This window comes from Drosophila ficusphila, unplaced genomic scaffold (assembly GCF_018152265.1).
Source record: "Drosophila ficusphila isolate 14025-0441.05 unplaced genomic scaffold, ASM1815226v1 contig_127, whole genome shotgun sequence".
NCBI lineage: Eukaryota > Metazoa > Arthropoda > Insecta > Diptera > Drosophilidae > Drosophila > Drosophila ficusphila.
This window is the reverse complement of record NW_025064016.1, coordinates 174,882-199,902: the sequence shown is the minus strand read 5'-3', so window position 1 is coordinate 199,902 and position 25,021 is coordinate 174,882. Positions and strand designations below refer to the sequence as shown.

The window sequence follows — 25,021 nt, the reverse complement described above, 5'->3', positions numbered from 1 at the left end:
TCCGATAATCCCTTTGAAAAAAGGTAACCGCCGAATTTGAAAACAATGATTATTTTATTTATTTTAAAAGTTTTTAGACATACACTTTGTTAAGCATAAATGTTACAAATTCAATTACACAGGCGATATTACAAAAATAACAAACAGCACTCGAAGTGCCCATCCGGTAGATATTTAGGTCAATTTGTAAAGCTCGAGAACTTGCAACGGATTAGTCGCTCAAACGATAAAGACTTCTTACTTTGATAATACCATTAACCACGTTAGAGTTGCACATATGGAAAATTCTTTGTATGATTTGGCTAACAAATAACATATCTAAATAAATTGGTACTAAGTATATATAGTTATGGTGTGTTAGGTTCGTGGGATCCGCGGATCCAACTAATCGCTCGTGTGGTTTGGTAGACTCACATCGGCAACAGCGATTGGCTGACACTGCTCTCATGTGAAACGGGTCGCTCAATGGTCATGGAGGATTGCGGCACCTGGCTGTCGGTACTGATGCCCAAACTGGCGTAGATTTCCTTCATCACGAACAGAATCGTATCCTCAGAGCCCCTGTTTTAAAAATAACCATAATAGTTGATTAGTTAGGGATCTACTAACTTGGCAGCAAAGTCACTCACCAGTAACACACATGACTGCTCAGGGCGAAAATGTATTCGTTGATGAACTCCAGAGGCGCTTCTTGAAGCACATAGTCCACTCGCTTCGAGTCGTTAAGCTTGCCCAGCGGGAAATCGAGTTCTATGAACTCCGGATCGGAAGTTGTGGTTGAATTTGAATCGCTGCGGTTTCTGAGTTTGTAGGATGAACTGGCCACAGAGCTCTCCTCCTGATATTCAGTTTGCTTTTGTAAAGCCTGCGAAGAGGTCTGAAATAAAAAAGGTTTAGTTTTCCCTTAAATCTCTTGAAATGAATTTATATTGTATGCACCCACCTGGCTAGCTTCCTTCTCAAGCGACTCCTCGGCTTCCTTTTTCACCTTCGTCACCGTGGCCAAGAAATTTACACTGTCCAGCGTGGTCTTGAATGTGTCCATGAACCGCTGCTTGATGTCCGCACCCACTCGTGTCATGGTCTCTTTTAGTTCCAGGTGCATTCGCTTGCGTCCCTTGTGGTGTGGAATCAACACAGGCCGAATGCCATTCATGTCCGGGTTGACGAGGGCTTCGATGCGATAGGCCACCGGATCGAAGGGATGGAATATGTTGTAGAAGCCCGGACACGTGGGCAGGTGGAAGTCGAGTCCCAGCTTATCAATTCCTCGGATGGTTACAAACATTCCGATGGGCGAGCCCAAGGCGAAGAACTTCTTCGGATGGAAAATCAGCTGCGTGTAGGTGATCACCGGTTGACCAGTGCCCTCCTGTCCCATCGCATAGCTGACCTGCTTGGGCAGAAGGTCGCTGGTTGGCAGCTGAACCTTCTGACTGGCTTGTTTGTGCGGCAGTTGGTCGGGATTCTCCTTAACGGAAAAACTATTAGCTTTTCAATTATATAATTGGTGGTTAAACTTACTTTATTTTCCTCCTCGCTTTCTTTCAGCGGCTCCTGATGGCACAACAGATCGAACAGGATGAGGGAGCCCAAACTGTGTCCTGCCAGCGAGACTCCTCCATTGAATTCCGGATGACGCATTCGGTACTTAAGGTAGACATCGTTAAGTTCATCGGCCACCGTGTTCATGATCTTCTGGCAGTACTTTGGACTTGTGTAGAAGAGCACGTCCAGCAGCGTGTCGTTGGTGAAGTTTCGCAGGCGTGGAATCGATTCCAGAGTAATGGACTTGAGCTTTTCGTCGATGCCCATTTCCTCGGAGTGCAGGTGACCGTGCCAGGAGATGGGCAAGACTTCAACGCGACCCACCAGTCCCATGTCGGTGGAGTTTTTGTAGTGTGACTGCACCAGTTGCTGGGCAATATATCGGAAGTCATCAACTGTAAGAGAAAAACACGTTTATATTTGCCAATCAACTTTTTGCCAGCTTCACTATATAACCCACCAACTTCCTCCACCGAACGCATTTTCAAATCGCAGGCCGATCCAATGCCATGGACCATGAAAAGCAGGTGATCCACGCGCTGCGATTCGCCCTGTTCAATGGTGAAATCATCCAGATCCCTCTTGACCACTCGCGGTCGCATGGAGCTCTGCGTGCTGGCTCCCCAGGTGTCGGCATTCTGTTGCGGCAGGAAGTGCACGATGACGGTGGGTCCATGGAAGACCACCTGCTCGCCATTGGCCAGCATGATCTTCTGGTGCCACTCGCCAGTCTCCGCCGATCGTTTGTATTCCGCTTCCAGCAGGGCGGCCGTATCCTCTGTGTAAGGCACGTACTTGGAGTCCACTCCCTTGTAGAACCAAGAGCAGCGCCTCACTTCGATGGCCTTTCCCTCCCAGTAAACGGGTGTCTTGGTACGCTCCTTGATGTTCACATCGTAGCGACCACCCTCGACGGGAATTATCAATGAAGAATCGTCTGAAAAAATGATTTGCTTATGAGTTAATTTCCTTTAATCAATAAGAATTATAATCTATAGTTTTACCTAGGTTGAGACTGGTTTCCAGCAGCGCTGAATCATAGTGACTGAATGGTGTCCAGATGAACTTTGCATCTACGCTTCGTTTGTAGAACCAATGGACAACCACTGGTGAATAAGCCTAATAAGATTTGATATACATTATTCACATATTTTTATATTTTCTCAATTTTAAGAAACTTACAATAGCGACTGGAGGTGTCGCCACCTTTTCGCTGCTGGCACTGGCCATCCTGAGCTCTCTGAGAATCTCCTCGGGCAACTCTCCCAGATGCTGTTGAAGTAGATCCTCGCCCGGTTGACGATCGCTTGGGGGAGGAACTGGAGCGATTGTTGAGAACTCGGAGCAGGCGGACGACGGCGGCTCGACAAGATTCGAGATGGGAGTTTGCGAACGCTCCTGCAGTTGCTTCACAGCCACTCCGCTGTGAACGATGTCGTATTTGAGTTCACCCGGTGCAGCTGGTTGATCCTGCAGCGGTGGATTGTTGAAGAAGTTCTGAATACGCTGATCCTCGTTGGCTTCTGGAATTTGCGACTGAGTTTGAGGCTGGGGCACCTGGTCGAAAAAGTTGACCTGATCGCTGTTGGTCAGTGGAGCAGGTTCAGCTGCAACTGGTGCCGGTGGAGCGGCACCGTGGCCCCCAAAAAAGCCGGTGAAAGAGTTGACACTTGAATTTGGATACGAATTTTCGGGCTGACTTGCCGTTTGCTCTTGCGCTTGCTGGGATTGGTTCAGCTGTTCGAATCCCAGAGGAGCTGAGGCAGTACTTAAGTCACCGGCCTGTGGAGGTTTCTCCTGTGCCAACGGTGGTGGTGCAATTCCCTGCTGAACTGGCAAGTCCGGAAATACACTGCTTGGTGCTGGATTCGCAAAGAAATTAAAGTCCGCGGATGCAGTTGCTGGTGGTGCTGCGCTGAAGAAGCTCTGCAGCGGTGAGGGAGCAAGTGGCGGGTGGTTCGCTGCTTCGTCTTCCGTTGGCTGGGCAAAAAATCCAATGGGAGGTGGCACTAATTCCTGCCCAGTTTCCTGAATCAAAGGTGTTGATTTTGTTTGTGCAAACGGACTGAAAACCGTTTGGGTATCGGAGTTACTCTGGAACTGATTATGAGTGAGGGCTTCTGGGGTTCCAAGAAAACCAGGTGGAGCATCCACTAACTCGGAAGGTGTTGCCGGAGTCGGTTCTGGAGCGGATTGGCTTGCTGGTAGAGGAGCAAACAGCGGATTGAATATTGCAGCTGGTGGCGGAGCGAATAACGAGGTGGTAGAATCCTCTTGAGAAGGTGCAAAAAATGAGGAAACCGTAGATGTCGCAGGTTCAGTAGCAAACAATGAAGCACTTGAAGCTACTGGCGGAGGAGCAAAAAGCTCGCTTGCGTTGGTGGATCCTGTTGGCAGCGGTGGATACAGTGGTACGCCTTGGCTTTGTCCAGATGAAGGTGGAACTGGCACGAATAATGGGGTTTCTTCCTCCTCAGGCGCAGATGGAGTTCCTTCTGCTTCTGGTTCACTTGTCTTTGGAGTATCTTCTACAACAGGTTCAATTACTCCAGGGCCAAATAATGTATTTTCGCTGGCTGCAGTTTCAGTAGTTTCTTTTGGTGCTGCAATCAAAGATGTTTCTTGAGTTTGTGCCTGCTCAGGTTCCTCTTTTATTGCCGGTTCCTCTTGATTGAATTGTGGTGTAAATAGATTAATTCCTGCTGTGGCTGGAGGTGGAGCTGCAAAGAACGGAATTCCTTGGTTGGATGACGGCTCTTGAACCACTTTTTCAATTTCCGAAGCAGCACTTGAAGTACTCTTTTCAAGCAGAGAAGTCTCTGCCGATGATTGGGGAGCAAAGAAGGAACTTGCTGGAGTTTCCTTTTGGATCAAAGCAGTTGCTACTTCTTGCTCTGTTGGTTGCGGATTAAAGAAGGGAATGCCCGTGGAGAATGTTGGTGGTGCAGCGAAGAGTGGTACACTTGCAATATTTGCTGCTTGAGGAATATTAGCAATAGATGCTGCTGGTGGAGGAGCAATATATGCTGCTGCTGGAGGAGCAATAGATGCTGCTAGTGGAGGAGCAATAGATGCTGCTGGTGGAGGAGCAAAAGATGCTGCTGGTGGAGGAGCAATAGATGATGCTGGTGGTGGAGCAAAAGACTGTGCAGATGGAGGAGCAACACCTGGAATAGTTGCTACTGGAGGAGGAGCAATTGATGTTGCTGGCGGAGGAGCAATTGATGCTGCTGGTGGCGGAGCAACACTAGCAATTGATGCTGCTGGCGGTGGAACAAAACTTGCAGTAGATGCTGAAGTTGGAGGAGCAAAACTTGCAGTAGTTGCTGCTGTTGGTGGAGCAATAGATGCTGGTGGCGGAGGAGCAACCCCTGCAGCAAAACCTAATGGTGGAGCAGAGAATCCTTGTCCGATTTCCGGTGTCTGACCTGTTGGTGGTACAGCCGGAGTGAAGGCAGGCACAAAGAGTGGGACCCCTTGGCTGTTCTGGTTATCTGGTTGACTTCCTGAACTAAAACCTCCTGGAACAGTTGCTCCGAATGGATTGAAAATAGCCGCAGGTGCCGATGTGGGTGGCAAAGGAGCGGCGAAGCCAGTAGATGCTGCTGTTTCCTGCGCAGTCAATGGACTCCTGTAGAGACGAGTGCCCTTTTGCAGGCGATACGATGCCTGTCCAGCGGCCGGTGGTGGTACAGCTGCCACGGGCGGAGCTCCTGGTAGGGGATTCGGATTTGTAGCTGTTGGAGCAACAGGTAGAACAGCTGCTGGAGTGAAGAAACCTCCCACTGCGGATGTTGGTGGGAGATTTGCTGGTGGTACTGCTGATGTGGCTGCAGGTATTAGGGGAACAGCTTGTGCTGGAACTGGTGGAACCGATGCTGGTGTAAAGAATCCTCCTGGCGATGAAGTTGCAGGTAGATTTGCTTCTGGTACTGCTGATGCGGTTGCTGGTACAGGCGGAACCGCTCCTGGATTAAAGAATCCTCCTACTGAAGATGTTGGAGGAAGGATATCTGGTTGTTCTCCTAATGTAGCTTCAGGTTTTGGTGGAACAGCTTGAGTGGCAACAGGTGGAACAGCTGCTGGATTGAAGAAACCTCCTACTGCCGATGCTGGAGGAAGGTTTGCTGGTGGAACCTCTTGTGTGGCCACAGGTGGAACTAATCCTGGCGTGAAAACAGAAGGTACTGGAGTTGGTATTCCTGGAGCGACTGAAGTCGCTGCTGGAGCAAAGAATCCTCCTGCAGTTGGTGGTGCGGCTGATGGTAATGCTGCTCCGGATGGTGGAGCCACAGGCAACGGAACTGATGGCGCAAAGAAACTTCCTACAGAAGGAGGAGCTGCTACCTCGGGTGCGGGCAAAGATGGAGTGGCTCCTGGTACGAAGAAGTTACCTCCTGTCGGCGGTGCTGGATTTGGACCTCCGAAATAGTTGGTCGCAGGAGCTGATGGTCCTGTTGAAATATCAAAGTAACCTCCCGTTTGTGGAGGATTCACTTGCTCTGGCTCACTGCTTCGACCAGTGGCGGACTGCACGAGTCCCGAGATGTTTTGCAGAACTCCCGTGGGCACGAGACTCGTCAGCGAGAAGAGTCCTCCTCCCGACTTACGTTCCTCTGTGGGAATGGGAGCCGACTGAGCTGATATGTCGAAGGCTGAAGGGTTCGGAGCTACAGCGGGTGTTGGCTGAGGTGGATATGGTGGCGTTTGGAACGGTAATGGAGCTGCTTGCGGAGCCTGTGGATACTGAGAAGCCTGTCCAGACTGCTCCGAGAGACCGGGAATGGGAGCGTATAGCTTCTTTCTAGCGGTGAATCGATAGGTATTGGGATTTCCTGCACCTGATGTTGGTCCAGGGACTCCTACGTTCGTTGGCGGCACCTCAGTGGGTGCGTAGAACTTGGGTGGTTCGGGGGCGACCACTTCATTGGCGGCCACTGGAGGAGCTGCGTAAAATGGAGCTGGTATAGGAGCTACTGGAGGAGCGTAGCTGGCCTGCTGAATGTAAGTGGGCTGAATGTCCAACTTGGGCTCCTCGGAGGACTCCCTGCTGCCGGCGTAGATTCGTTTCGAGAAGGTGGAGAACACATTGGAGGCCACCGATGGCAGGGCGGTAAACGAGGAGGCCGCCTGGCTCAACAAGGAATCGTTGCCTTGCTCCTGAAGTGGTTCCAACAGAGGATTGGCGTTCAGATCGCCAGCACCTTGATATGGACTCGATCCTCCGGCGCCAGTGGAATCCTCGCTGCTGGTGTTCAAGTTAATCTCGTCGAGGGCTTCGCTGTCGTCAATGCTCGATGGCTGGCCTACGGTAACCAAAGTTTTCGGTTCTGAAATATACAGGGAAATCAAAAAACAATTAAGTATAAAACCAAAATAATAATTGAAATCAAATATAAAACCCAAGCTTAATCTGAACTCGGAAGTGCCCAGGTGGGTGGTTCCAGCTCCCCACTCTCATTCACATTCTGCGCACAAAAACAAGCATAAATCAGAAAACAAAAAAAGTTATGGTTTGTAATAAATGCAAATTGAAATCGACCAGCGAACAAGCACAATTATAAACGGAACTGCTACAAACTGGTTTACTTGCTCGCACTTGGATTCTAAGGAAGAATTGGACTTGGAGATTAAGTTTAGATGAAATGGAATTTGCCACAATAGATGACACATCTTCATTTTTCTTGCAATTTAAAAACCCTTTAAAACCCATACAAAATCGTGGGTAAATCAAAAATAAATTCTAGTAACATTTATGAATTTATTGAGCACTCTTTCTAATATTTCAACCATATTACAGGTAAGCCATTCTTTATTATTTTTCAATGGTAGAGCAATGCAATAATACAATCCCCAATAAGCAGCGTTTCCGCCTTTAATTCGACTTGATATTGTTTTTATGGTTCAACCATTTGATTAACCCACAATAAAGAGCAACAATCACGGGGAAGCAGGCAAACAAACAAGTCAGTTAACGTTTTGGAGGGGACTTAGCTTAATCCACACTCTAAATACAAATCGGGTTTTTTTTCCTTTTGCACTCGGGGGTGTCATAAAAAGCCAAATCTTGACATTAGCGGCACCAAATGCCATGGCATTTGTGGAAGAAGCGCTGCGAACTCAAACGATGGATGTGAAACGAAAGCAATTGAGAGGCAAAACATGGCAAACGTGTCGTTTGTCCAGCAAATCCGTCAAAGAATTCACCTCGATCTTGAAACGTGATTGGACCCGAAGTGAGTACTGCTGGCCAAATGGTTTTCACACCTCGACTATTGAGACTATTTTAAGAACTGCATTGTTCACATACTTAAGAGCGAGTTTGGAATTTTTTTGCCGCAGCTGCATAACCAGATTTTGCAGCACCGTCTAATGATTTAGAATTATGGATATGGCAAATTATGGGATTTAAATTACGGACTTTGAATTAAGCGAGAGAGGTTGAGCTGCTCTTAGATTCTTAATAATCACAGAGATGCGTTCGCAGTAATCCGGTTGCTTTGCATATCAGTATTCCTTTTACCAAAGTAATTTCCATTTGGTTGTCAAGTCTATTAATCACTTACCTTAGTAAGTTGTTAAAGCTAATATTGTAATATGGGGGATTTTATTAGAGAAGGTTGAGTTTTACGTCGTAATATTTATAAAAAATTATAAGTAAAACAACAGAACACGCTCAAATAAATAAGATTCCATAAGACTTTAATAGGCATATTTCTTATTTACGGGAAAATATAAAATATTTATTTTCCACATTTTTATAAATAAATGTCTGGTTAAAAACCTCAAATCACACATAAACCATAGCTATTTTTCGTCGTATTTTTTGCCACTTTAAAGCACTTGACATTGTCGACTTTGCTGGTTGCGAATGCGTCCCGTCAATTTGTTGTTGTCACTTTTAGGGTCGTCATTTGTAACGACTAGGCAAAGATTTGCTATGGCAACTGCTCGAGGTGGGGCTAGGAAAATGTTAAATAACGACGAAAAATTTCCAGTTTTCAGCTTGAGCCTGAGGTGGTTTTTTTGTTTTAATATTTACAAATGCTCGCAATGACAATGACGCATTACGACAAATGTGTTAAAATAAATACAGACGGTCGCTCGACTAACCGCAAAGGGGGGAAAAAAGTAGAACAGCATAATTCATTCAAATTGCCCTCCCAAAAAAAAAAAAAAAAAAAAAAAAAAAACCGACACACACAAGCATAAAAGTGTGGAAGAATTTTGTTTTACTTTTGGGCATGACATCATAACCAGATTTCGGGCACTTCAGTGCTCAAAAGAAGAAGCATCTGAAAGATCTTCAACTCCAACTCGTTGGTCCGTCTTTCTGTCCCAAGTGCCTGCACATAATGGCACTCAAATAAAACAATTAAGGCCCACATGAGCACGTCAAGCACGATGAAATCATTTGCAGGATACCCAAGCATAATGGGTATTCGGGCAACAACAAACAATGCCACCATAATGCTGCCCCAAAAAAGATTGCCATCAATTTGGGAATTTAAACGCTGGCCAAAGGCTCGTGCAGGTCGCATGCCAAAACACGATCCAAAAATCTCAGACAATAAAAAAAAGCCAAACAGAAGATGGCAAAAATGCTTGGCATTGAACCCTCAGGCAAAAATTAAAAAGAAAAATAAAAACTGAAAAAAGGCCGAAATTGAATCAAAATAAATCTCAATAAAATGCGTGCTTTTTGGAAATTGCGCGAAGAAGCTGAAGAAGCTGCTTGAGACGACGGGCAGTCTGCGATTGCCAGCGGCTAAAAAATATAAATAAAGCGGGCACGACTGCCAATACTCTAGATCAAAGGTATTCCCAATTTCGGCAGATCTTAGTTGGTAAAACATAAATAATTATTTGTCTTTACGCATATTCGGAAATTTTATTTAAATATAAATGTTTTATTCTAGGGTTCAAAACAATTCATCTTTTAATGTTTTAAGTTTTTTGTTTAGGGTTGAGAATAACTCATTTTTTTCGGCTATCTGCGATATCTTGGAAAAAAAATTAAATTTGCTCTTTTCATTGATGGGTGTTGGTTCAGTTTGGCTCTCTATTATATGATAGTTCATGTATTCCTGAGAAAAGTCCACTTTTTCCTTCGGGTTTACAATGCTCTCGGTGAAATCTGCACAGCGTTGAAGAAATTTCTCATAGCTTGCACGACTAAAAGCATATTGCAAAGATCTCCTAACCGTAGAATACAGATTTCCCCATGGCTCGTCGTGATCCAAATTATCCAAAAGGTCGACTTCACTTTTCGGATGCGAAGGAAATCCACTGATAAGATTCTAAGGCAACACAACAAATTAGTTTTTTAATATATCATTCAAAATGATGCTTACCAATACGCTGAAGAAAATTACAAAGTGAGAGAACCGCATAGTGGAAGGAATTTAAAACAACTAAAGACCACGAAACGCGTCCTGCCGTTTTTATGGAGATCTTAAAGTGTAGAGTTCGGCTAAGGTCTCCAAAATAGCATAGAATTTGTACAAAGATTTCTCTAACTCTCAAAGATGTATGTATTCAGAACCGAGAAAATTGTTTGGGCTACAATATCAGGTAGCTGAATTTAGAAAAAATGGTTTTTCTAATTTACCCAAACAATATTGCAGCCACCGACTAATTTTACGAATCTGCCGCATTTGCACATTGAATTGAATTAAGTAGATTTATATAAACACCTCAAGATAACCGTAACATCCATTCAAAACAAATTTTGTGTCATACTCTTTAGAGGAAGTTTGTCATCCAGGACCGCCAAACAAAAGACTTAGGAAACAAACTCAGGTAGCAGCAAGTTTAAGTGAAAAATGGTGACGAAACACGAAATGTTTTTGAAGGTATTTCGTTGGGTTTTTGTGCGGGGAACTTAAGCCAGCAATTTCGGGTATGCTAATTGTGTCAGCCACCCACTGCCACACCCACTGGTCCGTGACGCATCTGCCACAATCTCGCTCGTTTCGGGTTATTCCGATCGCGGATTCCTATGACTCTATCTTATCGATCGAGCGACACAAGGAGTGGCGTTCCCTTTTAACTCTATCTACATCCATTTGCAACCAATTGTTCAATATTTGAACAATTTATGAGCCACAAAAGCACACACCACATGCGAAGGCGACAAGTACAAAAAGGTCAGTAATTAGTGGAGCTTACTTTAGTCGATCGGAGTCAGGTGTTCCGTATGAACCAAGTGCAAGTGAAGTAAAACCGAAAGGATAATCGAATTAAGGATAACAGTGAATCAAAGTGTGTTCAGTGGCATTTTTAGTGACAGTTCCGAATTAAAATAAACTGACACCGCCTTGCACCAGTTCGTTCGTTCTTCGAGAGGCTCGTTTAACCGCTACTGCGAAAACAAGTTGGTAATTTTTGATTAACACTCTTTGGACATGCGTACGTGTTTATATATTCATCATAAAATTAAACCAGCCTCGCCATCGATATGTGAACAAAAACGCAAACAAAATCACAGGCCGGGCAAGCGAGCGGCAAATGGAACGATAATCAACAAAAATCGACACAAAACGATTGCCAAATATTTAATTTGTTTTATTGAAAGGGTTTTTCTTTTGCGCTCGATGCCGGAAAGTTGTTAATTGAAGCAATACGCGAAAGCAAGAGCAGCTGCACAAGAAGGCGACCAAAAAAATTGATTGCATAATTATTAAGCAAGCATAACAAAACAAAAAAAAGCGAAAAATTCGCAAATTGAAAATTGCGTGAGCTGCATAAATTCTCGATGCGATAAATTTGTTTTTTAAAATGTGGGGAACTCCTGGTTGGACTTTTGCGACTTTTGTATACCCAGGGGATTTACTACTACTTATGTTAAAAAAGATATTGTTATATTATATCTATACATAACATACAAATTAACAAATTTCATAACTACTTTAACAAGTTTTTTTGTATGTAGAATCGACCTCTTACCAAACGAGAACCTCGACCAAATGCCCATGTCTCCGCGGTTAAACCACAAAACAGTACTAAGCAACGCAATGTGGTGCGGCAATTCAAAGTCAAATGCAGAGTGGTTCAATGGTTTCTGCCAAGCACCACAGCATTAGGAAGTTTTCGACTGAGACACGTAGGTCAAGATGGGCACGATTCGGCCTGGAAAATACGTCAAGTCGAGCTCAAGACGCTCAGCAATTTGTCAAACAAGCTAAATAGCACCAGAATCATTGTGTTAACCGTCGTTGTTGTTTACACATTTTTTCAAGCAACCAAGGGTTCTGCTGGAATAACAATAAAATGTGCTTTTACAAGAAACCTCCAAACATTAGTCATAGGCGAAATAATGGATTAGGCTGGTTCTTTTCAACATTCTTGGTACTCACAGGTACAGGTAGTCCTTCTCATGAGTGACAACCCCACAATAAACGTTTAGCAAAACTAATTTCTCTGGAATTTGTAAGGCTCAGGTAGGAAAGGCAGGCCCACTTAACCCTTTGCTATCCATGAAATCGGAGGGAGAAAACCTCAACGCTTCCGCATACAATATTTAAATGAGCAAATATATATAATAGCCCACAATATAAACGGGCTTGTACTTAATATGATTTTATTGATGCTATCAGCGACTGGCAGTCGGAGTTGTCTTTAAATTCATTCCACGCTCCATTTTAATGTGCCGGCCAGTCGGGTAGTCGAACTTCCTACACAAGTTCAGAGTCGGTCTGTTTTGAGTGAATTTTGACGACTGCCGAGGCGATTACCTATTCATTTTGCATACGGTTGATTTTTGCCATAATGATCCCTAAATAAAAGGTCAACATGCAAAGAACTTTGCCGAAAAAAATAGCAACATTTTATGACTTTGAACTTGAAACAATTTTAAAGATTTTTTAAGTTAAAGCTGTGAGACTCAGCCACATAACCTATAAAAAATAGACTTTTCATATAATAATCTCTCATGATGTGTGTTTATACAGAAAAGTTCAAAGCACTTGAGTTCATATTGTAAAACAGATAAGGTCTTATATAAAAAGAAAATGTTGATAAGTCTTGGGCGAGATTTTCTATAAAAGCTGCTAAGCGCTTGGCAAAAATCTCAGTAAATTATAAAGAACAAAGCAATGGTATTTTCTAGGACTCTTTTATTCCTGGCATTAATAGTGAGTACTTCTCTTGAAAAACCTTTCAACTTTGTAATTCTTGTTGAAACCCCAGACATTTGCTAGGAGCGATCCTGTGAATCGGAACAATGGAGCCCTTTGCCAGTTTTTCCAAAACGTTGAGACGTTCCAAGATGACCAGTGGGAAGATTCAGTTATTCAGATGAAGAGCCTCTTATCGAATATGGTTGATGCCTTACAGCCTTATTCTGAGTATCAAGATTACAAGGAAAGAATGAAGGCGTATCTCGATATTGGAAAGACTATAGAAAAGTCAAGTTCAGTGCAACAGAAGATGGAATATTTTAACGGATTTAATAACTTTGCTGAAAGACCATTTTTGACTGGGTCTCCCGCCAAAAAGGAAGCGCTAACAAGCCCGTTGATTATTTTCCGATTCAACATGATTAATAATGTTTATTCAGAACTTCACAAAAAGATAATTAAAGCTGCCGACGACTTGGAACGAGTGCTAAATTTCTCAGATAACTCTTCTAGAGGAGAGCTTTTTACACTAATCAATCAATACCGAAAGCAGGGAATCGGAGAGATGACTGAAACCATTGCATCTCGTATTTTGGCGTTCAAGGAACCAAATCAATGTGCTTAGATAAGAAAACAAAGCTTTATCAAAAACTTACAAAGTTTGTATGCCTAGTGTAATAAATAAAATACATGTGTATTTAAATCAAAGAATTGTATGGCAATATCTTGAGTTTGTTAATGAAATATTAAGCTTTAATGGTCTGAAAGAGTTAATAACTATTTAATCTACATAAGTGCTAAGCTGAAGATAAATTTGTTGGTTGCTTGTAGTTATGACACATTAGCCAGATAAGATCTTGGCAATCCAACAGTGGTATCAGCTTGTTCGGTGTTGAAGATGATTTAGCGCACAGGTTGCATAACAGGTTGGCGATACTCTGGGAACCGAGTAGCCAACTGACCAAAGATATTTCCAATGGCGCTGCCACCGAACAATCGTGTCATGAACATATCCAATTGTGGCATCAGCTCAGCAGCTCAGCTGTTCCAGCACGTTGCTTCGATTTATCAGTGGCACGCTCTTCTAGATTCCAATGTGCCCATATAGCTATAGCTTTATAGCTATATAGCATTATACCTGCTGCGACGGCCGACGGTGAAGAGAGCCGAACCGTTGAGTCGATCGGAGTGGAAATGAGCAACGAGCTGCTCGGCTGGCCGCAGCTTGTGTTTCTGCTTTCAGTTTCATTTGAGACGTTGTCGCGATCGCCAGCTAAAAAACACACCAGCTGCCAAACTGAGGCGGCCAGGCAAAAATCCAAAAGCCAACCACTACAAGTCGCGCATGAAAAATATATTTTAAACGGGTTAATCCAATACACAGCCGAAAATCGAACGCTCTTAATTTTATACGTCGTTTTTTTTCTGCTTCGGTCGCTTGCAATTTGACGAGCGTAAATTTCAGCTGCAAGTGAATTTCTGTGTGCTGTGGAGTTTTGTTGTTGTCGCGATTTGCATAATCTGCCAAGTTAATAAACAATGCGAAGAAGTGGGCAAAACTCATAAATAAAGTGCACCGCTTAAGGTGTAATTAAAATTCATTGAGATTTTGTTCGGGCTCTAAGGAGAAAACAAGTTTGTTGCCTAAGTTATTTGTTTTGAATTCCAAAAATTTACAAAACATTTAATAAGTATTAAAAAAAACTTGAAAGCTGACTTGATCTCCGGCCACGTCGACAAGAAGTTCCCATAAAAGGCAAGTGAAAGAATAAATTAAAGCGGGTTTAATTAAAATACCTAAACCAAGTAAAAAACTGTAGGAAATAGTATCGAAAAATAGAGTAACAAACAAACGAATAGCAAAAGCAAGCCGGAATTGTTGAAGTTCGACAAAGAATGAAATGCGAATCAATTAGAATTAAATCCATTATGCAGCAATAAAAGTATAAACCTGGTTTACACGGTTTGTTCTACGAACTGAATTTCATTAGATTTATGGTTGTTAATTGCTATTCGCCAGCCCAACTGGGCCCTTTTAAACGCTATCAACGCTCGTTAAAATCAACAAATCAATTGGTTTTTCAATGTCAAGAATATCAACAATAAATGCGCGTGGGTTCTCTAAAGGGTTTGCCCGCGTAGTTCCCCGCGATCCACAAGTATTCAACGCTGATGATCGTCAAATAAAGCTGCCACAATTAGAGTGCATTTCAAGTAGATTCAACTGACACGAAGGGGCTGATCAGAACGCAAGGGGCATAAAGGGGCTGCCAAGCAAACGCAATTTGAATTTATAATTTTCGCAATTATTTTTCATTAATTTGTTGCGGCCATAAAAACGGCAGAATAACGTCCGAGTGATATAAAAATTATAGCGAAAATAAATGCTTACGCGTTTGTTAATCACATCTCGGCGACTCCACGTAATTGCAAAAGCAACAAAAAAAACAAAAAAAAAAAACAGAAAGAAATATGTAAATAAATAAAACCGACAACGTGCTCGCCTCTCTAATTTGTTTATAGAACCTTTTTGCTGGCGCTGTGTAGTTTTTTTGAGTTTTTTATGAGCCCCAGCGAATCAGCTGCTGACGGCTTGTGTGGCTGATTGATGAACTGCCCCAGCGGGTTTTGTTTTTTTTTTTTTGGGTTTTTCATCTGAGCACTTTTCCTTGATTACAAAATAAATTGCCTATAAATAATGAAGAAGTGCACCGTTATAGGTGACTTCAATCACGTTTCAGTTTTTATCTTTTGGGGTTAGAGATTAATTTATAACCATACAGGAATTTGCAGTGATAATTAAATAGGAAATGCTCTAGGTTGTTAACATTTGAAATAGTTAAGTACTCGGTCTGTCAATCAGCAACCGACTAAAGTTATTTTACAATTATTGGTTTCCTATGTCGGGTTCTTAATTGTATTTCCTGACTTTTACTATCTTATCTTTATTTTAGTATTTAATTAATTACTTGTCAATCAGTTTTGTTACTTAAAAATGGTGTCATTCTGGCACATTTTGACTTTCGTTCTTGTAGCAAAAACTTTCTTTCTACCGAAAAACTTTCAGTTTTTTTTGGAAACTTACAAGATTTTCTATGTTCAATGAAATCTGCTCAAGAATTACGTGACCTGCTCGAGCTGAGAACCTAAAAATAAACGATGCACAGCATTCGCTCGAAGGTGTCTTGTGAATGGGAATTGTGCAATGGACTTAAACATCTGTACCGATAATAACCCTGTATGGAAACGACAGACGAACGTGTCTTTTACGAATTAATCATGGCTAAGCTTCATAAAAGAGAAAATACAAATACGGGGAGACCTCAAGAGAGGCCTAAGCTCTGGCCATTAAATTGCATGATCCCCTCTGACCGCCAATCGAGTGACCTTGCAACGCACAAAAATGAACAAATCAATTTGATGTTGATTCAGGCAGCCTGCCAAACGAGAAAAACGAACGCAGAATATTTTAACTTAATTTATTTCCATTTTACGCATCAATGCGATATATTTTGGATTTCAACTTGAATGTGTATATTTCATTTCGTTTTACTTGTTTCTTTTGTTTTTTGTTTTTTTGCGGCTTTGCATATTGTTAATTAATGGCAGCTGCTCGTTTTGGAGGAGCCAACACGCCCCTCCACAAAATCACTCTTCACGCTGCAAATCACGAGGCGAGAGCCAAGAAATCAATCACTCAAATTGATTTGTGGGTAATTTGTTATTCAAACAACTCCAACACAAAACGGCTGCAAAGATGCAACAAAAACAAAAACAAAAACAAAAAGTTTAAATACACAAATGGCGAATGCAGAGGAAAATAGCATATCATAAAAACGTTTGCATGACGCCTTAACCAATGTGTTAATTGCATTTGCTTAATCAAATAATATAAATTGAGCAAATTGAAGCCAAAAAGTTAGCGTGTTCCCTCCGGCTTTAATCAAGTTTAAACATTTATTTTTATTCATAAATGAATTCACATGTATAAGCTTACACATCCACGAGAAGTCGGTTTTTTGTGGCGAATTTGTTTTATTGTCAACGCCGTCTTCTTTTTCTGTGTTTCTATTTTCCTCACCTGCAGCAGGTTTAACAAAACCTTGACCATATCTTTGTGTATATATTTTTAATACCCTACCCGGTTTTTTTCCAACAAGCTACTTCGACTTTTAGTGGATTTTCGGCCAAGCTTTTCATCACATACCAGTGTTTTACTTGTCTTTTATGTCTGTTTACATTAAATAATTTGGATAAGTTTCGTGCATCAAGGCTTGTTTTTACATTATTGCATGCTCACGAACATGACTTTTGCAAAGTATTTTTGGCTCTGCAAAAAATCTTTTATGATACTCATTTTTATTAAAGTTAAAATGATTCCCTACTCAAATTAATTTTGTGTTTACTGCTAACATTTAAATATTGTAAGCTACTTGAACAAAATAGAAGAGAACTGTGTTTATGGTACAGATGTATCACATCAGGTTGTCAAAAATACACATATTTAAATAAATGAAATGTATTAACATTTAAAACACAATTTTAAACAAATAATACGAATTTTCCAGAGCTTTGTAGCTAAACGGAAGTTTCCAAAAAAGCCTCTGCTCTTTTAATTTGCCATAAATGTTCGATTTGTCAGGGTTAATTATATAAAATGATTTTAATAACAAACAAGATGATAATCACAACGAGCAATCATAACATTTCACTTTTTCACATTGCGAAAGTGTTGAAAAGAAGACAGACAGCCAAAAAAGTATAAAAAGTAACAAATCTATAGAAAAACTAAAAATATGATTTTAACGGTTCAACAAAAGTGAACTCGAAATAAAAATAAATAATTGCGTCAATTAAGTAAGCGAAAGAAGTCAGGCAATCAATCAATCATTGAACTCTCAAAAGCTTTCCAAAAATTGTGTTTTGACATTTTTTTTCGCTCGTTTTTTTTTTGCAGACTTTGATGGTGACAAGTGAAGATTGCTAGAGGCGCCAATTCAACAAAATGATTTTGAGAACGCAGTTATGGTTGGGTGTGCTCCTGGTGACACTGCTGATTAGTACCTCAGTTTCTGGGGAGGATGAAGATTATGGCGGTGAAATGGGCGGTGAAGTGGGTCCCAATGACGATGTCTTCGATCCGGCACAATTGGAAGCCGAGGTGGAATCGGAGATGCAGCAGCATCGCAACAGTTTGGAGGAGGACCAAACCGAAACTGCACATGCCATGGAGCCAGAAATGAGCACAATGAGGCCATTGGAAAGTAGGATTAACACCATGGCTCCGTACTCCGAGGAAACCTCAGGCGCCGAAATGGAAGATGCTCCGACGCAGAAACGAGTGACAAAGGTGGAGAAGCCTTCGCGGGATTACTACTACGAAGACGCACCCGAGGATGAAGTGGTGGCCAGCACAACGGCCAGGGTTGCCACCACCATGATTCCCGAATATGTTCGCCAGGCCAAGGCGGAGAGATTCCCCCAGCGAGATCCAGAGCAAAGTGCATCCGATTATGTGGAGGAAGAGGCCACCAAATCGGTGGATGAGCAACCTCCCGCAGATCAATCCTATCAAGTGGAGCATCTGGATCCCATTCCACAGGCTCAAGTTCAGCAGCTGCCTAGCAAGGACAAACCCAATCAGTTTAAATACTCCACTGAGGATGAGTACTACGATGAGCCGGCGGAAGTCAAGTCAAATCCCACTACAACCACAACCACAACAGCTCTGCCAATTCTTAGGGCTCGCTTCGGTGGTTTTCCCTGGGCCACAACTTTATCACCCACTCCTCAAGCCGACAGTCCTACCAGCTCAACCACAACAACTTCGACCACAACAACGACAACGACATCAACAACAACAACGAGTCCAAGGAAACAACCTAAGCACATCCAAGTTAGCGGTGGCCTAAAGCCGGAATTACTGCCTGCGGATCAGTTGCGCAACTACATCAAGGATGTGTACATTCGCATGCCCCTGGCAGTCATCGTGGATCCCTCGTCCGCATCCTTGGAGCAGGCCAAGCGCCTCTACATCGATGCTTTGCAGGACAAGAACATAGACATCAAGATTGTCTTGGTAACACTTAATGGAGCAGGTGAGTTAATTGAGTTTTAACCTGAGGTTTATATCAAATATCTTTGAATAAGGAACTCACTTGTTAATAATATATTTTAATTTGATTCAAAGTTTTTCAGACTAGAATTGACATTTATTTATTTATAGCTAGAAATTGCTGATTTATTAATGTTATTTAAATGTATTTTATAACTCAATAGAAAATGTTTTTAATTTATAACAAGTCAATTAGTCGCCTTTGCAAATCGAATACCTAGATTAGCAATGTTGCTGAATTATTAATATTGCTTTAACATATTGTTTTGATATAATGTCATTTTAAAAACTGAACAGATAATTTATATTAGGAAAACTGATTGCTGTAGAACTAGTTGTACCGATAATTTTTTGCTAAATCTGAATAATTTCTTCCCATTTAGGAGCCCCTTCTGCCTTCAGTTTCAACAATACCCGCGAGTTCATAGCTGGTTTGAATAGCACCAAGGAGCACGAGGGCGGCAACTCGTTTGTGGGCGTGCTCCATGCCGCCGAGCTGGTTCCCTACGACAGTGCCGTTTTCATATCGACAGCAGCGATTCCTCCGCACACGGAACTGGTCCAAGATGCGGCCATCACTCTGCTCAAGAAGCGAATCAGGGTGAGAACTTGTCATGCTATACCTTAGATATCTAACTAAAATTCCCCCTAAAACATTTTAAAATCTTTTTAGCTATTCCTTTTGTGGTACGGAGAGCGATCGGGTAGCGAGAACGAAACCGAGGACGCTGTGGGCGGCATTTTGGGCGAGGTGGCCATCCGATCCGGTGGCGAGATCATCCACATCGTGAGCACCGAACACGGACAGCACATTGCTGGCAATACGGTGAGATATGAGCGCGATGATAGCCAGAGCAAACCTGACCCGCAATTGGGGTAATTAAAGTGTGTGTGCGGCGGGTAAGGCCTAAGTGTTGAGAAACTGAAAGTGGCAACCAGATCCAGCCAAGCAGCCAAGATTGCCCAAGCAGCCAACTGAGACGTAGCCACTTGGATTACCTCTCCAGTGGCCGGGCATTCGAGACTCCGCGACTTGTTGTCGATGATGGTGCATCTTTTGTTGCTGTGCGGCCACTGCAAAACTAGGTTATGGAAAGAAAAGTGAAGGGCAAATCTGTTGATAGAAAGGAAGCCTAGACAAAAATGCCGAAATTAACCCACACAGCGAAAATGGCAAATCAAGTATTTTGTACTCGAATTCTTCAAATGCGGAACAAGCAATCTGCATAATTTGGGATTTCCTGTGTTTCAGGTGTTTATGGGAGACCAAAGGGGTCCATAAAATAGTTCCTCGAGGTTAGAGATTTAGCACTATGTGCTTTTAGTAGGAATTTCAGACCACTAAACAATTAAAATAGTGTTTTTTTTAAATCACTATTTAAAGTGAAATCGTTGCCCTTCATGGCATTTTCATTACAAACACTTTCATACAATAACGTCATTTGATCTGTCTCTTCTGTTTTCAGCTCACCCTGGTGGCGGATTCATATCAGGGCGTCCAAGAGTTGGAACTGCCGGTGGACACGACTTTGTCCAGTCTCCATGTGCGCATCGATGCGAATATGAGACGGGCCACAATGGAAACGCCGAATGGTGGTTAGTCCCTCTCGAAAAAAAAAACCGAGTTACCAAGCACCGACTCCGTTGCTCTATCGCACCTACTAACGCAGGGTTGTATTTTAGTGTTTAGCGAGTTAAATGTGTAGGAGTCTGTGCCAAAACCTACCTAGATCCTAAGTCTAATCCTCTTGATAATGGCACTAGCTTCCAATAACTTTCCGAAAAGAACAAAAACTGTACTACTGTGTAATTTATGTCCTTAGCTCGTAAGATTCTTGACTAACCCTTGAAGAATCGCTGCTCTTTAATCCCAGATCAGCTATGCTGATCCTTGTATATAGCCGAAGTCCCAAACGCTTTCCTTAACCAAAACGCTAGAATAATAATAATGCTCAACAAAACCACACTTAACACTTAACTGTAGTACAAAGGAATTTTCAATATACATACATATATGTTTACTGTTTTACAGATATAAAGTAATAAATGTTTTAGCTTTTTAAGGGTCCACAAATAAAACGAAAACTATGAAAAGCAAACTGATTTAACACCAAATCACATACAAGAAAACGATTTTAAATATTAAATAGTTATAGTTATAAACTCAAGTCACTTTAATTTAAAATGCTACATTAGAGGCATTACAAATTTACCACATAAATATTTGATGTTTAAATCGTTTTATTGTCTGTCAAGCTATTAAAATATGTTATTTTGGTATTTCATCTTAACTATTTATCAGCACTTTGTGTTCTTGTCCCTTTTTGTTTCGTCCTGGAAGGTGAGTACGTGTTGTATATTATTGTATTGTGTTGTAATTCCTTTTAATAGAGAGCACTTTCAACTGTCTGGCACAAAATATTATTGTTGACTAACTTAGAACGTATAATGGTTAGGAGAATGGATCAAATATAACGAGCGTTCCCCCAGATTAATCATACGCCACGTCGAACCACTGAACAAAGTCCAAATTTTTATATATAGCCTATAAAAAGAAGATTGTACGGGGTCAGACAGAAAATAATTATGACTAACAAAAATGATGGAACAAAACGTTTCAAGTCAAAACATCGACTTATCGCACAAACTGAAAATAACAGGGGAAAGTATTGCAATCTTTTTATAAACTTTTCAATTGCCGATTATAAACAAAGTTATCATCCGGAAGTTACCAATACAGATGTACACTGCACATGTATACCCTGAAGAAATCAATTTTTGGGGCTGTTTTTTTTTATTACCTGCCTCAACTCCAAATGAGTTGTGACCTTTTCAGCAAAATATTTAAATCTTTAAAGACACTAAAATCACACACGCACATACTCGTTGGATATTTGGCAATAATATATGCAAATTCACAAAGATGGACAAACGCCTAGGAAAATGGTTACCAAAATGTTGTGTTTTTATGGCTTATAATATACCGTTTTACTTAAAGTTTTAATGCCTTGCTAACTAGTTTTTGAATAAGAGTTTCCTCTTAAAATCTCATACATACATAGGTTTTTTAACAACAAAATTAGACAATTCGCCTCACTGTCAAGGGCAAGTTCAAAAAATGACCAATTTTCTTTGACTTTTTACACTTGTGAGTAATGTCGCTAATGTTGATCTAGACCGGCTATTAAAAGGCCTCTTGACCAACACTTTAGCGGCTTTAAATCGTTCGTAATTCTCTGGTTTCACAAGGAAAAACAATTGTTTTTGTCGCGATTTTTTGTAGACGTGTTTTTTTCACAACAACTACGGCGCAGCTGCAGGGCCAGGGTTGCCAAGGTCTTCCATTTACTGCCTGTCTAGCACTGATTTGCTTATTTAATGTCAGCTAATTATTAATTATGATTGCGGTTTCAAGAAACACGACTAGTGACTTACAAAATGAATTTATATTGCACAATTGATGACTTAATTAAATGCGAAACGAAATGCGAACGTGTGGCAACGCCGTAAAAACACCTGTAACATTTATTCGCGATTCGTTGTGAATGGCTAACAGCTGTTAGATTTTTGTTTATTTTTGTGTTTACTTTTTTTTAGAGATCAACTTGAAGAAACTGTCGAAATTCAGTGGAGTGAACAACACAGAGACTTCGACTCAGCAAGAATTGGATGCCTACGTACCACTTAACAAGCTGCGACGCGCGGCAATTTTTAAATTGAAACTACAGCCCGAGTTGAATGAGAAATATAATGTTTTCGTCCGCGCCGAAAGAAAAGCGGATGTGTTTTTGGGTGAGTTATAGAAAATTAAAAGCAAACAACCAGGCGCTATTGATTGCCACACAGAACTGAGCCCTCGTTAGCTAATTGACTGCTCTGGCGCTCAATTTCGAGTGATAAGAGTCCGTGATCTGTTTTGTTTGCCCGAATGAACACGAATCTCGACTGATAACCGTGCTTCAACCTTGGATGGAAACGTCAGCGTTGACGCCATCAACGCAATATTTCCATATATGTATTACCTAAAACACGTGTACGCAGCTGATTTTCTAATGTCTTTCTTCAATTCCTCACAGGCGACATCATCAAACGCATCGATAGCTACTACAAAAGTGGACAAACGAAGCCGAAGTCGGCTAAAATACAGTTTCCCGACAAAGAAAAGGACACCGAGAAACTGGAGGACGATGTGGACTCGCCAAAAAATGAAATTGAAACCTTTTCCGAGAAAGAAGTACAGAGCTCTCCAAGTTTGAATCAAACTTTATTAGCAGCCACCACAGGACAACCGAGAAGCACTCTAAATTCCATGCTTCTTCAGCGATGTGGAACTAAAATTGAGCTTGGAACACAATCTCAACTCTTAGTGACGGCTGGACAGACAGCCCAACTGCTTTTTGAGGTCACCAACATGAAAGCGGAGACGGTTTACTCCACCATTCAGGTTACCGATGAGCGGCGATTCCTGGTGCAGCTAAATCCCACTAGGTAAATTGCTTATAAAAACTGTCTAGTTTATATTAATGGAATTTTATTCTGTGAAGGTTAAACCTTCGGCCAATGGAAACGGCCATAGTGCGTCTGACCGTTTTGGTGCCCACAGGAACAGCTCAAGGCACAACAGATAGAATAACCTTCACCAATTATGGTCGCGAAACATCCACACTCGCGGTCAATCTGAAAGTTGTGACCAGCATAGATGCTCAGGTTTGGGATCTGCAGATTCACACATTATTCGAGTACTTAAATAGATTTTAATGTTTTTAAGGACTCAACTGGCCCTTCACTGTCCTGGGAGTTTGGCAGCCGCTGTGATTATCTGACACCGGAATCCCTTAATTGTGGCGAGCGTTTTTGGACACTGGATGTCACCGCTCAGGACTGGCAGTCGGGCATGCTGAGATTGCAGGCCACACCGCCAGAGGGTCTTTTCTATAGGAACTATTATACAGCCGGCAGCACAGAGCCCCTAAAGGCCACCTACATGGCGTCTTGCTGCGAACCCAAGGTATCGCTAGTAGCCTTTGATGCGGCAGGCAATCAGAGGAGCCTCATCATCGATGTCAGGGATGTATACTTGACTGAGGCAGCCATTGCAGCCATTTGCCTGGGAGTGATTTTACTGCTCCTGCTTATTGCGGCCCTCATTTGGAGCATCGTATGGTGCTGCCGGCGAAGGAAGACAATACTGGAGCTGCCCACATATAGGTCTCACTCCACCAGGAGTATGGAGTAGATTGTTGTTATGTTATTGTGCCAAACGCTTAAGACGAGTCAAAGATAACTTGAAAGAGTCTAATAAAATATGCCATCGATAAATGAATTGAGAAGCCTAACAAAAACATTTCAAATGAGCACATTTTTACAAAAATAAAATGTTACCATAATACGAGTTTAGAAAACTTAGGATGCAGCAGCTTTTATAGGTTGCTTACATGTCACAAAGTTATCAGGGAAATCCAATCCCATCCAGAAATGTGACACTCAACCAGACCTTACAAAATAAGAGGCTTATTGTGTCACACATTAGATTAGAAAGAAACGTTAAGTCATGTAACTATATTAACCAAAGTGCATTTAAAAAGGCTAACCAAACTGCATTTCAACATTTAAAAGTTAAAACCATAACAAATGCTGACCTGACTCATTACCCGAAATATTTTGGGTAATTGGGACTATCTCGATCTTTGTTAATGTTCAAAAAACATGGAGTAAGTAGGGGTAGAAGGTCAAGTGCCTGGCTTATCAGCTTATCATGTTCCCAACCGAGCAACAGGTTACCCACTCCCTCCGTTGGATTCCCAAGCAAACGAGCCGTGACCCACTTACCGCGGTTCAAGATGCCAGCGATGAGGACGGGCGTGGGCGCAGGGGGCGTGGCATGGACCACGGGCGGTGCAGCAGGCAGCAGCTGCGGCTTGTTTGGGAAGTCATCAAAACTCAGGCCGGTCACCGAGGCGCTCAAAAGGGGATTTTTAACGACACGCGTCGCGTTTGCATTGTTGTTTATGCGAGCGGACACGTCACCTTTGGATCTTTCCGACATGTTAGCGGGCAAACTGGTGCTTTTATTTAGATTTATTTAATGGGTACGTTTGCTTTAAGTCCTCAACTGACTTGAGAACTATATCACTGCAGGATTTTCACACCCACGACTGTTTTAAACGGAAAAACCGAGAAAAGTTCCAGGCAGGCAACTACTGCTTCTTCCCGCGATAGACAGTCACCACGAAGAGCT

General features: G+C 42.0%; 4 protein-coding genes across 10 annotated transcripts; 2 read left to right on the top strand and 2 right to left on the bottom strand.

Moving 5' to 3' along the window:
• Positions 1-35: 35 nt before the first annotated feature.
• Positions 36-25,021, bottom strand: LOC108092646. 5 transcript variants are annotated; one of them, XM_017192293.2, is made up of 9 exons: positions 24,613-25,021; positions 2,731-6,878; positions 2,553-2,667; positions 2,009-2,485; positions 1,525-1,943; positions 944-1,468; positions 630-877; positions 415-561; positions 36-302 (listed from the first exon to the last, which is right to left on the bottom strand). In XM_017192293.2, the coding sequence occupies exons 1-9, from the start codon at positions 24,827-24,829 to the stop codon at positions 212-214; spliced, it is 6,387 nt and encodes a 2,128-aa protein (XP_017047782.1). In that variant the 5' UTR covers positions 24,830-25,021; the 3' UTR covers positions 36-211. The 5 variants fall into 5 exon arrangements, with proteins under 5 accessions (XP_017047782.1, XP_017047783.1, XP_017047781.1 ...); XM_017192294.2 differs by having other exon boundaries at positions 36-318; positions 944-1,471; positions 24,613-25,020; XM_017192292.2 differs by having other exon boundaries at positions 944-1,471; positions 24,613-25,020.
• Positions 9,411-9,989, bottom strand: LOC108092650. The gene is made up of 2 exons (XM_017192302.2): positions 9,903-9,989; positions 9,411-9,848 (listed from the first exon to the last, which is right to left on the bottom strand). The coding sequence occupies exons 1-2, from the start codon at positions 9,939-9,941 to the stop codon at positions 9,471-9,473; spliced, it is 417 nt and encodes a 138-aa protein (XP_017047791.2). The 5' UTR covers positions 9,942-9,989; the 3' UTR covers positions 9,411-9,470.
• LOC108092648 lies at positions 10,724-24,106 on the top strand. 3 transcript variants are annotated; one of them, XM_017192298.2, is made up of 9 exons: positions 10,724-10,924; positions 17,626-18,766; positions 19,167-19,384; positions 19,457-19,609; positions 20,250-20,379; positions 22,381-22,575; positions 22,860-23,271; positions 23,328-23,490; positions 23,552-24,106. In XM_017192298.2, exons 2-9 carry the CDS (start codon positions 17,674-17,676, stop codon positions 24,017-24,019), a joined length of 2,832 nt encoding a protein of 943 aa, XP_017047787.2. In that variant the 5' UTR covers positions 10,724-10,924; positions 17,626-17,673; the 3' UTR covers positions 24,020-24,106. The 3 variants fall into 3 exon arrangements, with proteins under 3 accessions (XP_017047787.2, XP_017047788.2, XP_017047786.2); XM_017192299.2 differs by having other exon boundaries at positions 10,724-10,928; XM_017192297.2 differs by lacking the exon at positions 10,724-10,924 and adding an exon at positions 13,843-14,424.
• LOC108092596 lies at positions 12,645-13,384 on the top strand. Its single transcript, XM_017192236.2, has 2 exons — positions 12,645-12,683; positions 12,739-13,384. Exons 1-2 carry the CDS (start codon positions 12,645-12,647, stop codon positions 13,291-13,293), a joined length of 594 nt encoding a protein of 197 aa, XP_017047725.1. The 3' UTR covers positions 13,294-13,384.

Excerpts from the sequence above, each read along its gene's own strand:
- LOC108092650 (XM_017192302.2), bottom strand. The coding sequence starts at position 9,941 with ATGCGGTTCTCTCACTTTGTAATTTTCTTCAGCGTATTG. Across the intron at positions 9,849-9,902 it reads TAATTTTCTTCAGCGTATTG|AATCTTATCAGTGGATTTCC; the intron begins GTAAGCATCATT and ends GTGTTGCCTTAG.
- LOC108092596 (XM_017192236.2), top strand. The coding sequence starts at position 12,645 with ATGGTATTTTCTAGGACTCTTTTATTCCTGGCATTAATA. Across the intron at positions 12,684-12,738 it reads TTTTATTCCTGGCATTAATA|ACATTTGCTAGGAGCGATCC; the intron begins GTGAGTACTTCT and ends TTGAAACCCCAG.
- LOC108092648 (XM_017192298.2), top strand. The coding sequence starts at position 17,674 with ATGATTTTGAGAACGCAGTTATGGTTGGGTGTGCTCCTGGTGACACTG. Across the intron at positions 18,767-19,166 it reads GGTAACACTTAATGGAGCAG|GAGCCCCTTCTGCCTTCAGT; the intron begins GTGAGTTAATTG and ends CTTCCCATTTAG. Across the intron at positions 19,610-20,249 it reads AGCACATTGCTGGCAATACG|CTCACCCTGGTGGCGGATTC; the intron begins GTGAGATATGAG and ends TTCTGTTTTCAG.
- LOC108092646 (XM_017192292.2), bottom strand. The coding sequence starts at position 24,829 with ATGTCGGAAAGATCCAAAGGTGACGTGTCCGCTCGCATAAACAACAAT. Across the intron at positions 2,486-2,552 it reads GGAAACCAGTCTCAACCTAG|ACGATTCTTCATTGATAATT; the intron begins GTAAAACTATAG and ends TCATTTTTTCAG. Across the intron at positions 1,944-2,008 it reads GCGTTCGGTGGAGGAAGTTG|TTGATGACTTCCGATATATT; the intron begins GTGGGTTATATA and ends TTTCTCTTACAG.